Genomic DNA, 13,025 nt, shown 5'->3' with positions numbered 1-13,025 from the left:
AGCTACGCTTTCTGAACTTCTAGAAGCAATACAGAACAAACTGTTCTACTCCTCTACCCTTGCTCTCCAAGTGTGGTCTGTGAAAGAAAGGAGAAAAGAAGGAAAGAAGGACAGAAAGAAAAGAAGAAAGAGGGAATGAAGTAAAGAAGAATGGAAAGGAAGAACGCAAAAAGGTCCCAGGTTCTGACGAGACTGCCTACTTTTCTACTCACTCCAGGGAACGAGTAAGACTCTGGCCCTTAAGCAAGCCGCTCTCATCCTGTTCTGCATGCTATCAGGGGTTGGCCACCAGGAGAGAAGCACCCGGCAGTCACGGTGCAGGCCTGGCCCTGCCTGATGCTTTGGAGAGCTCAGGGCAAGCAAGAAAGGCCACAGCACAGTCTACTGGCCCAGCCTAGGCTCTGACTGGGAGCTCCAGTTGGGATGTCTGCACTGGGATGAGGACTCTACTGCAACAAACCAAAGACCAGCTCTTGGTTCCAAGAGTTTATGGCTTGAAGAAAGACCAAACTAGTGTTCTATTTGGCACTGGATGTTCTTGCTCCTCATGGGACCTGGCAGATGCAGCCAGCAATCTGCCCCAACATTCTCTGAGGTCTTTTGTGTCCTTTCTTGCTAGTTTCAGTGCAAAGTAAAGCCCACCTGGGCATCATCTATGAAATATCTGGACCCTCTGGAATGACAAATGTCCAAAACTTAGAAAACTTACACTTAAAACAGAGATTTGGTGGGTGGTCCAATGTATCTCCTTCCATTGACTGTATTTGTCTGACTAAAATAAAATCCTAGACTATGTGAAATTTCCCTTTCTTTTTCTGGCCATGTAAGCCCAGTTGGAGCTGGGCACCAGACAGACAAGCAAATCCGTCTTTTGGCATTTCAGTGACTGTTTTAACCTGTAATTTCCTAAGGATATGATAGCAAAAAAGCTCAAATGACCCAGACCAGGAAGACATGCCACAGAAACCATATTATTTCACATCCGCTTTCTTTTCTTTTTCTTGCTATTTATAGCACATGTGATTTTATTGAAATAAACTAAAACACTTTGGATTCAGAGGTGTGACTGTAATTTTGTACCTTCAATGTGTACTCAGGAAAACCATCCAATGGCTTCTAAATTAATAGGACCTATACTCACATATTATCTGTTGCTCCTCTAATCTTCTCCATTGTTTGTGTCCTGGGAATGCATTATTAGGAAATGAAAAAGGGCTAACCAAGCCTAAGAGAAGACGGAGAAGCAGTTGAGCCCATAATCCTACAGCTCCATGTATTATAACTTCCCAGTATCTCGCCTGAATTATTTATTTATGTATTTATTTTATTTTATTTTTTGAGATACAGTCTTGTTCTGTCGCCCAGGCTAGAGTGCAGTGGCGCAACCTCGGCTCACTGCCACCTTGGCCTCCCAGGTTCAAGCGATTCCCCTGCCTCAGCCTCCCGAGCAGCTGGGATTACAGGTGTATGCCACTATGCCTGGCTAATTTTTGTATTTTTTTGGTAGAGACTGGGTTTCCTCTGTTGGCCAGGCTGGTCTTAAACTCCTGACCTCAAATGATCCACCTGCCTCGGTCTTCAAAACTGCTGTGATTACAGGTGTGAGTCACTGCACCTGGCCTCACCTGAATTATTTCTCGACAACCCAAGAGAACATTCTGTCAGGTGACGTCTCCACTCTTCATGTGTGAAGCAACAGACGAATCTCATAACCAAGTGAAATTATTAATGGATTCCAAGGAAAGGACTTACTCTCACCACTCTTAGGAAAGATTCTTTTTATTTTAGGCTTCTGGCCCTAATACACAAAGATGGGGAGCAACTATCAATTACATTCAAAACATTGAAAAGTAAGCATCAGGGTTTGTAACTTACCAGGTTTTTTTCCTAAACTCCCTGTTTTCCCAGCAGTTCCAGAGCCCTTAAAACAGAGCAAAAGGTCTCATTTGCATGCTGAAGTTTTGATCATGCAATTTTAAAAACGATTAATGATGACACAAACCCGCTTGAGCCCCAAAGCCCCACTTTTCATTCTGGGAAAACACAGCACTGTATCACCTGACACAAGGATATAGATCAGGAAAATATGGGACAAAATAAGTACTTTAAAACATGTGGCTTTTACTTGTTTCTATAAGAGAAAAAAACAGCAGAGTATGGGGCCCTGTAAGAGCCCAGAGGGCTCCGAGCACAGGCACTTCTTGGACCTGGTCAAATCTAACAGGAGGTTCCAGGATAGGAAGACTGTTAGTTTACGTCCTAAATACTAAGCTCGGGCTTATTTTCACATGGTTAATTATGAAGTATTTCACATATGAAAAGTACAGTGAATATAACTCATGAGCCTACCACCCGGATTTAACACATTAAAATATTAATATTTTGCACATTTGCTTCAGGAGCTTTCTTTTTTAAAAAACTAACACAGTACAGGAACAACTGGAACCTCTCTTCCCCCATCCTATTCACCCCTCTCTATCCAAAGAGGCAGTGGCTGTCCTGTGTGGCCTTTCCACTCAATTTCACAGCGTTTATACACTGAAATTTCTCTATCAATGCAGAGAGGCAGAGCATATTTCTTCCCAACTATCAAGTGTTTAAAAAGTGCTCTGGGGTTGAATTCCTCTCTGGGATACTCATGGAATTTTAAACCAGCCAAGTAAGCCAACAACAGAGACCACGAGAGGCAGGACAGGAGCCAGAACGGAATCTGTTGTTACAAAGTGCTTTATTCTAAATTAATTTATGCTTGAGTCTATCTCGCAGTAAATTAAGTATTCCAATTAAAACAAAACAAAAGGCTTAGTAAACTAAACATGAGTTACTGAAAGAATAAAAATATGCCATTTATCTACCAGGAACACAACTTACAGTCTCTTTATTTTGCTTACTGAAATTTAAGAACCATTTACCAGGAAAAGTTTGGGTTAAATTTTTACACTGATTCTGCTTTATTAACAAACAAAATTATACAATAGCAATCTCTCACTATTTTTCAATAGGCTGCATATCAAAAAAAAGGAATACCAATGAAACAAGACTCCAGTGACCACTTAACTTGCCTAGTACAGGCTTAGAATCGACTCCCTATACTCCATAAAAAGAACAAGGCAATTGGCAGTACCCAACAGTAGAGTTCAAGTAGTTGCAATGTGCTCCCTTTGAAAAACCCCAGCCAGTCCCATAAGCTGGGATGCATTCAGAAGGCCATGTTCTGTCCTCCCAGCACCTATAAAGTCCCCCAGACTGTGCCCCAGACCTGCCCGTACAGAGAAGGGAAGCAGGATCGGACAACTCTCCCCATGCCCAGACATCAATTCTGGTATCTGAAGCTGGGTCTGGTGTTAAGTTTGGTCAGATATTTTGCTTTTACACTGAACTCTGCATTCAAGTAGGACGAAAGAGCTGAGTTTTCTAATTTTTTTTCATTATTATTGAATAGTATCGCTAAATGTATATCTAAAAATTTTTAGTACTGCTAGTTCTTCTGTGGCTAATAATTTAAGACTGTGGTTAAGAAAGTAGCTTACAACTCTACTTACCTTAAAAAAAAGTCACTGTGTTTTCCTAATATTTATTTCAGATGGTTTTATTAAAGTAGAAAACTGTAACTTATTAAAATACATTACAAGTAATAACTTTTGTATTTTAACTGATCCAAAAAGTCAAGTCACTTTAAGAGTTCTCATGCACGGTAGTAGAAATTAAGTTTGGCTTTTAGGGTTTTACCAACTCCCCTGAAATATCATCTATATGACTCTCACTGGACTCGACTTGCTGGCCTGGAGAAGAATTTAATTCTCTGTTTCCAGGTCTGAAAAGTCCAATATGCCAGCTGTCTCACAGGGCAAAATTATTTTCTTCCAGGCTTCTGCCAAATTCTCCAAGGGTGGGCAGACTTAAGTAAATCCATCCATGGGAATTCCACTTAGCTGCTCTCAAGACTGCAGCAAGAAAAACCAAAAAGCAAAACAATGCCACCCCTTAAAAAAACAAAATCCAAGCAAATAAAATCGTTTCTGGGAGCTGCAGGAGAGGTGAGCAGGCCAAGGGCAGGACTACTAGAGCAGGGCACCAGGCCCAGCCTCGCCCCCAGAGCAGCTCCGAGCACATGGAGCTGCACATGGAAGAGCCCAGTATACCCTCCACGACTGGCATTTGAAATAGAGAACTTTATCCTCTTGCTTACTCCTGAGAAAGCGGCCCCTACAGGCTCCCTGCCAGCCTTTTCTCTCTCAGTACCTATGAGGTATGAGGAGAAAAAGAAAATTACTGTGAATTGACTGTCAATGCTTTCAAAAATGAGTCAATTCTTGTTGGCTTTTTAAAATGTGCACTGGATCTGTTAAGTGACTCCATTTATACCCTGAAACTCTCCACTAACGTGCAAGTGGCTCCTACAAGACTGACTTCCATACTCTGTGGTAAGTCTACCCCACCATTCCATTAAACTTGCACTATCTTAAGACCACAGTTTATGCGATCAAACTTTTACGGGTCTATTTAACAATAGTGGGAGCCCTTCCAATTTATACAGATAATAGCACTTAAATTCAGTCCTGATCAACGGAGATTCTAAGGCCTAATCAAAAGTGTACCCATCTCTTAGATCTTGTGTCTTTCTGCTGTGTGGGCAAAACCAGAAATTCTAAAAACTTTCTAATACCCAATATTCTGGGGCGATTATCACCAGAATACTTCTGTTCATACAGGCAAAATATTGCTATCATTCTTGGGGCATTTAAAAATCAGTGACCATAATGATCTAATCAAGAAAGTTTACTCCAAAGCATAAGTCGGTTACACGCAGGAAGAGAGCTTAATACTGAACATGATCCTCCCAGCTGATGTGGACCAGCCCCATCACACTCAGCCTCCACTTAGCCCTGATGCGTTCTGCTTGGGGGAAGCCAATGCTTACTCCGCAGTGCCAAGTAACAAAATCAAACAATGACAGGTCACACTGGATTTACTGTCACATTCCAGAACTTAGTAAAACCCAACAAAGTTCCACTGTCAAACATCGTGACTCCCCGCAAAGAGAATCACCGCACAGAAAGGGAGAGGAAACAGTTAATGTGGGTTTACCTCTGAATCTTTAAGCCTCACATAGTTAGAAGGGAAGACTCCGGACTTGTCGCCCACTGTTCCTGTCCACCAGTCACCATCTTTCTTGGTAACCAAAATCACATCCCCTTGCTGAAAGGTTAAATCTCCTTGCTCAGAACTCTCGTAAGTGTACATGGCAATAAATTCTGGTGGGGAGAAATATTGAGATACGGAGAGAGCTTGATTGTTTAAAGAAATCCCAGACAGCTTTGCAAAAGCAAGTTTACGAATAAGGAAGTTAGGACAAGATCCATTCAAGAGAAAGGCTAGTCACAGATAAAATACAGAGCTGCAGAATACCCTGGGCTCCACATTCCCCCAGTGCACATAAAAGTTCAGTAGCTGCAGACAGGGAGACAATTCCTGGGAAGACCCAGACACAGCAACAAAAAACCCAACTGCATGTTTACCGACACTGGAGTATTTACGAGTGATCTGCCATTTAGCGTCATGATTTCTTTTTGAATGAAAATGGTTTTTACATTTATTTTTAACTAAGAGTTACACAATACCTACTCTGTGCTGAGCACTGGTTCAGATGCATTCAGATGCAGGCTCTTGGTAAGCATATTAAATATGTGTATTTCAGTTTTGAGGGTACCAAGTCACAGTTTTAAAAAATTGTTAGACAGCATAAATCCTTTGCGTAAATTAAATAAGACATACTTTTCATTATTCAACTGCCTGAAAACTTATGTCCTATTGTGCCATATACACAATATGATAGGAAGCTGTTAGAACACAAAATGAGTTACACATATTATTTAGTTAAAAATGGGCATCTAGTTGTCATTCAAGAGCACAGAGAGGACTGATGAGAAAAGGAATGTCCAACCCAATCCCAGAAAGCCTTTCAACAAGTTAAAAAGACAAATCCCAGTTTATCATATTTTATTATCCATGTCATTTAGTCTTAAAGAATAAGAACTAATGTTCCTTTGTGTCTTGAATTTGAAGGGTGTGCATTACAGAAAAAACTTTTCTTTTTAATTAGACGTAGAACTTTGCATCACTCTTGGTGGATTTTATTAAGGCTTAGAACCAAATCACACTCTCAGAAAGATCACCAGACACAAAATCCTACATGGAGGTTCTAGGTACAGGATAAAAGATTTACAGAAAGATGCACATGCTTCTTGTTTCCACTTTTTCTCCATTTTATCCTAGGCTTTTGTTTGTATTTTTTTAAAGCAACAGAAAAATCACCATTTACCCAAAAAGTTCATTTTTATGACGGACAACGTCTGTTTCTCTCTAAATCTCAGATGATGTTCCTTTAATGTCCAGCCTCGTGTTGAGTAAGAGGCAGGACTTTTGTATGGAGAACTCCTTCGGTTAATTATCAGAGCCTCGGCAGGAGGTACTAATGTAAACTAAAACAAACAGACAAAAACACAAAAACCTCTAACCCTTGTGCTCACGTGGGCAGCCCCTGGAGCAACAAGGGCCTCCTTCAGCGCCAGTGTTGACCTGTCAGCGCCGAGGCCAGCAGCAATTGCTGGTGGAGAGCACTGGGCCCCATGGCAGACACAGGTCATTCAAGCGTCCCAGGGAAAACAGAAGGCTCCCTGTCTTTAGCCCTGAGGCGCTGGTAACACACACCTCCACAGTGAAAACTGGAAAAACGATTTCCCACACAAGGAAATCAAAGTGTGGTGGCTTTAATAGGGTCATTCTTTCTTCATTAACAGACTCATTTTTCTGATTTCTCCATACTCTCACCCTTCCCTTTTCATTCTGCTCCCTGTTACTGTTCTTTAGATCATATTTGGCCATTTAAGACAGGATCCTTGGCCATCAATACTTTCCCCAGTGATTCCTCAGCTTCAAAGTTACTTTCTTTAAAATGGATCCAAATTTTGAAGTAACTTTCCAAATGCTTAAGAAACTTCAGAAACATGAACTCTGGCTGAACTTGGTATTGCAGTATAAAATATAAAGGAGACTGGGAAGACCGAGGCTGGCCTTGCCCTGCCTGCCTTGCACAAAGGCATCTGAGAGTGGCTTTAGGGTGACAATGAAACCCAGAGACGTGATGACGGATAGGCAGAGGTTCCTCTTCAGCTACCCCTTCTCAGGAGACATTTCACAGAGGGCACTGTCCATCCCCAAACCAGTATTTTAAAAGTGACCCAAGCCAATCACCTATTTTATCTGGTTTACAGTTTACTTTAAATTTGATTATGTTCAATGTGGTATTAACAAGAGGCTCATTAATAAACAAAAATAGCTTTTCTCAGAATTTCTAAGGTTAATGTCCTCCCACCCCTTCACAAAGCCAGCAAGCTTTCCAATATTTCTAATAACTAAGTCATTTCAAAACGGCTGTAATAAATACAAACTAAGATCAGAATTTAACTCCATCATGCTGCCCAATTTTAAGTATATGCGTGGTTCACTTGTGACCTATTTATTGAGGCCTCAGTACATGTCTCAAAACAAATAAGGCCGGGCGCGGTGGCTCACGCCTGTAATCCCAGCACTTTGGGAGGCCGAGGCGGGCGGATCACAAGGTCAGGAAATCGAGACCATGGTGAAACCCCGTCTCTACTAAAAATAGAAAAAATTAGCCGGGCGCAGTGGCGGGCGCCTGTAGTCCCAGCTACTCGGGAGGCTGAGGCAGGAGAACGGCGTGAACCCAGGAGGCGGAGCTTGCAGTGAGCCGAGATTGCGCCACTGCACTCCAGCCTGGGCGACAGAGCGAGACTCCGTCTCAAAAAAACAAAAAACAAAAAAAACAAAAAACAAAAAAAACAAATAAACAAACATTCCTCCACACTGCTATTGGATGAGGATGCTCATACTTTACGTGGCTTTACCAGTAATCCAGGGAATGAAGCAAAAACGACATAAAAGTAGTAGACATTTACTGAGCTTTGTTCTAAAGGCCTTCTGCATATTATCTCACTATCCTTGTAATAATTTCCTACCTCAAGGGGAGTTATCACGGCCAATTTACAGACAAGGAAGCTAAGGCATAAACAAAATAGTACTGTTACTAGATGGGTGAGTCAAGATACAAACTCCAGCCCTCCAGTGAGCCTTGACTAGATATAACACACCAAAGTTTTTTCTTTCTTATTTTTTGGTGAGGTGCATAATTTGCTTTTTACTAAACTAACTGCATGTGCTGTGTTTAAAGGAGCTTTTTGCCTTGTTACCCTAACAGTAGATAAAAAAGTCATTAAGATAATGACATTGTATAAAGGGAACTCTGTTAATCATTTTCACGGTAATAGCAAAAAGGAGATGCTGGATTGTTTAGTGATGATAAGGTTTTATAGCTATGCTATGAACTAAAAAAAATTTTTACTTTAAAAAATCCTCTTGAAAAAAGAACATTGTTACTGTGAGTCTGAAATACCACTATACCTTAATCCTTGCTGTCTCCACCTAGAACAGCTGTTTTAATAATTCTATTTTTCATTGGGCAAGGTTTCTAAGGAATGTAACAATCTCATTATGGCAGACAAACTAAATAAAACATTCTATTCTCATGTAATGTATTCAAGGAACCCATAAAGAATTACTATAGAATTGGTTAGTTATAGCATCTGTTAACTACAACATTGCTCAGACGTCTACACAGAAAACCCATCTAACTCAGGGAGCACTCTCCAGTTAGGATGTGATGATGGCTGTACTGAATGTAAAAAAGATGTGAGATTTTTACCATGAGGTTCTGGATTACACAGGTTTCGTTCGGTTGGCATCCATATAATATTTAGGATTATGTCAGCAAGTGGAGATTGAGAAAGAAAGCAATTATTTGTGTAATAAACACTCAAAATGATTTTTTTTTAGTCCTAAATTGTCTGGTTTGGTTGTTTTCATGGAGTACATAAATTGAGTTTCAGTTTCATTTGGGATGGTACAGATGGCATTCATGTTACTGTGAGAACTCTAGTGGTCTGCGTAGTTACTTTTAAAAATGAAATACTTATCTATGAAGTCAGATGAGACTAGACTATGTTAGATGAAGCAATGACCACAATTTAGGTATAGAGATGCTTGGAAAACTTGATTCTTAGTGAACTGAATGGGTCTCTTGTAAAAGTCAAAGGGCTCATAATAAAATATAATTAGAAAATTCAGTTTTTGATGATTAATATGTCTGACAGTATTTTCCATGAAGTACTCTGATTCTGTAAAGAGCTAAACTTTCATTTTACTGTAGTTTAATATACTGATCATAAATGTAGTCTATCTTAAGATGAAATTCAATCTCATTTCAAACATTTACGCAACGTCCTTGACCCTTCTGAAGAACATAATACAACTCAGGCCCTCACCTTCTCCAGAAACGACCGGCTTGGCTGCTGGAGAGGCTACTCGCTTTAGACTAGCAGGACTCTCTGAAGAACCAGACTCCATGCTGCAGTAAGGGAAGAAGAGAGTATTTTAATTTTTATCTTCGAAGAAAATAGTGCAACTGACACTGATTTTTCTGTTAAAACTGCTTAACTTTTAAAACTTTAAACAATTCACAGCTGAGCCGGGCGCGGTGGCTCACGCCTGTAATCCCAGCACTTTGGGAGGCCGAGGCGGGCGGATCACAAGGTCAGGAGATCGAGACCACAGTGAAACCCCGTCTCTACTAAAAATACAAAAAATTAGCCGGGCGCGGTTGTGGGCGCCTGTAGTCCCAGCTACTCGGGAGGCTGAGGCAGGAGAATGGCGTGAACCCGGGAGGCGGAGCTTGCAGTGAGCCGAGATCGCGCCACTGCACTCCAGCCTGGGCGACAGAGCGAGACTCTGTCTCAAAAAAAAAAAAAAAAACAAACAATTCACAGCTGAAATAGTTGTACTTAGCTAGTTTAAAAACACATAATTAGGTAATACAGAGGCATGACTCTAAGCTCGCATTCTTATTTTTCAGCACTTTGCTATACTGGACACATAGCTTATGTATTAGTTTGTTTCAAAGCAAGACTGACTGAGAGATGCTCATTGAATATTTTTGCTATATTCATCTTCTTAAAGCTCATAGTTTGTTTTGAACATTAATACAGTTGGAGGAATTAACAACCTTAGGTTCCATGCTATAAGACCCTAATGAAAAAGACAATTAAGTCCTCTGATCATTTCCCCAAATCCTTTGGGTTTCTAAGTATTCACACATATCTGGTACAGCACTGGGTAATAAGCATAAAGAGAGTCATAATCTCCAACTAATGCACAAGAGAGTTCCAGGTCTCAGAGCTGAATTCCTTCTTGCATAAGGCAATGAAAAACAAGGCACACAGGTTTTCACGAGGGAAGAAAGAATGCACTTATCTGTAAGAGGCTCCCTTTTGGTACTCTCTATACTCTAACTTTTGCAGTTAAAAGATCTAGAAGGCAAACTAATCCCGCAACGCCTGTCTGTGAATCTTAACTAGTGCAAACAGTAACTTAACACCTAATATTGTTTTCATCAAATACAAGCAGATAAATACAAAAATACCTGGTAGATTTCCTTATGGGCCCTGAAATGAGTTTGACGTAAGACTTGGGGAACCAACCCTTCTGACCTTGAACTTCTCCAAACCACCACATGTCTTGCTGTTCCAGGACGGTGATGACATCATTTTTGTTAAAATTTAAATGGTTGTCTTTTTTGGCTCTCCAAGGATACAGGGCTTGAGCTTGTAGCCCCTCCACCTTTTCACCCTTGTGTGGAATGACATAAAGGACCTCTCGTTACGTTGCAGTTTGTTATCAATTAGGGCAGACGTGAACATGGCACCTCTCCAACAAGCACAGGCCAGACAAGCACACACGGCCACAAAGGGCCCTGAGGCAGCACAGCAGGAGCGCTGGATGCTTCACTGTTTCCCAACAATTGTTTATTTCCAAAAGTGGAGGCAGAAGCCTGCCAGCCTCTTCACAAAGTCACTGTCTGACCATCTATAACTCTCTCTTTCAACAAGCCAGGAGGTCACAATTATTCTGTTGCATCTATGCGCCTTTTAAATTTTGGTTCTATTTTTACTCTCAAGTTGCCCAGGATGCCTCCCCATTTCCAATTTGACTGGTGTTTTTAGTGGAGGATTAATACTGGAGCAGAAATTTTATGAACTATCATGAGATCATTAACTGGCATTTTAGTTTAGGTGGACCCAGGGAAATAGGTCCTATCTGGATTATGCTTGTTTTAGTTCCTTTTCAGAGAAAACAGGGATTTGGTGAGCGTAAATTCATTGTAATTACCATTTATTGTACATCTACATGCACTGCTCCATGAGATTACAAAAATGAAAAAAACAGTCTTTGCCTCCCCCAAATAATTTAGGGAAAAGCACTTTATTAACCATAAAACACTATAAAGATGGGCAGTATTATTAGCAAGTAACTCACAAGTAATGGGGAAGAAAGAGATAAAAACAACCATGTGTACCACCTGGCAGAATGCAATATACTGAAAAGGAGTTCCTACTATTCACTGCAGGAATAAAGAGGAAAGAGGGATGAATTCTGCCTGGGGGCATCAGGGTAAATTTCATAGAGGGGGCAGCATCTGAGATGGGCCTTGAAGGATGAGAAGGACTTTGACAGCTAGGGCTTCGGAGGAAGGGCACTCCAGGCCGAGGGCGCAGCATGGGCAAAGGCCTCGAGGTGGAACACTGCAAGGGGTCCGGGAAGAGAAGCACAATCCGGGGCTGCATGTGGCCTAGTCTCATGGAGGGGTGGAGGAGGAGGTCAGGCTGGAAAGGCAGGGTAAGGCATTTATTATCTTTCAAGAAGCTATAGCATTAAACCATTACAATATTTTAAAGCATTTAGTAAAAAATGAAACACCAAGTTTCAATCATATATATGAACGGGCAAGAACAAAGGACAATGCCTAGAGAGAGTTACTTCAGAACCAATTTGTACTTGCCTTCGGAAGTTATTTATATTATACTGACATTAAGTTATGATTATGTCTGATAAGCAGAGAGAATTTACAACAGGTCAAACAGTTTCAGCATCTATGTTGATAACCTCTAATTCCTGGTCTTCATGGGTTCTTACCTTCTTAAACCCACAACATCCCTATCCTATTTCCTTCCACTTAGCTGTACATTCACTCTTTCAAGTCCCTCAGAGCTGAGGGGGTTTCCCTAGATTTTGAACACCCCTCAGATTGTATATTCTCGACCTTGCATTTTCCCCCTTGCAGCGGACCTGCCACCTACATAGCTCCTCATCCCACAGCCCTTCTGCACTGTCTAATCCTCTCGGCCCCTTCATTGACTTCTCTCCATATGGACCCCAGGGTCGGCCTTTCAACTGCGCCCTCACTGGCATTTCAGAATCTCTCCCCCTGAGAAATCTTCCCCGTGTCTGCTGTGTCGACCTTTCTACATCGATGGGCCCTAATGACCCCAGCCTGGGCTGGACGTGGACTCTGGGTTTGAATCCCAGGTCTGTCACTTACTAATTTTCTGGCTTTAGCAACTGTTTAATCTCTCTGAATCTCAATTTCCACATCTGTAAAGTAGAAATGATACTTTCTCCAAAAGGCTATTAAAGTGTAGCAATCCCACGGTAATGTAAGATGTGTGTAGGTGGGGAGGGGGCAGGAAGTTTAGTAAGATCCATGCACAGTATTGCTATGATAGAAATAACAGTGGTGAGCTATATAACTATTATTATTCCTAGTCCCAAGCTGTGAAGCACTGCTAGAGAAAGCTGAGGCAATGTGCAATGATCTATTACAGACTCAGGTTAAATTAAGCCAGGCAATTCTTCTTCTTCTTTTTTTTTTTTTTGAGAACTGAGTCTTGCTCTCTCACCCAGGCTGAAGTGCCGTGGCACAATCTCAGCTTACCACAACCTCCGCTTCCCAGGTTCAACCGATACTTCTGCCTCAGCCTCCCAAGTAGCTGGGATTACAGGAGCCCACCACCACGCCTGGCTGATTTTTGCATTTATTAATTTTTTTAGTAGAG

General features: G+C 41.3%; 1 protein-coding gene across 11 annotated transcripts in view; it reads right to left on the bottom strand.

Moving 5' to 3' along the window:
- ITSN1 (intersectin 1) overlaps nt 1-13,025 on the bottom strand; it is a 243,923-nt gene that overhangs the window by 62,266 nt on the left and 168,632 nt on the right. For 7 of the 11 annotated variants that reach the window (XM_009202312.4, XM_009202315.4, XM_009202314.4 and 4 more), the window contains 4 exon segments: nt 10,556-10,761; nt 9,402-9,484; nt 5,089-5,255; nt 1,876-1,921 (listed from right to left, as the gene is read on the bottom strand). In XM_009202312.4, the coding sequence (XP_009200576.1) occupies nt 1,876-1,921; nt 5,089-5,255; nt 9,402-9,484; nt 10,556-10,761 (502 nt within the window). 11 annotated transcript variants of the gene reach the window in all.

Source organism: Papio anubis, chromosome 4, assembly GCF_008728515.1.
Source record: "Papio anubis isolate 15944 chromosome 4, Panubis1.0, whole genome shotgun sequence".
In the NCBI taxonomy this organism is placed as follows: domain Eukaryota; kingdom Metazoa; phylum Chordata; class Mammalia; order Primates; family Cercopithecidae; genus Papio; species Papio anubis.
Note: the sequence above shows the minus strand (reverse complement) of the source record. Positions and strands in the feature narration are given on the sequence as shown.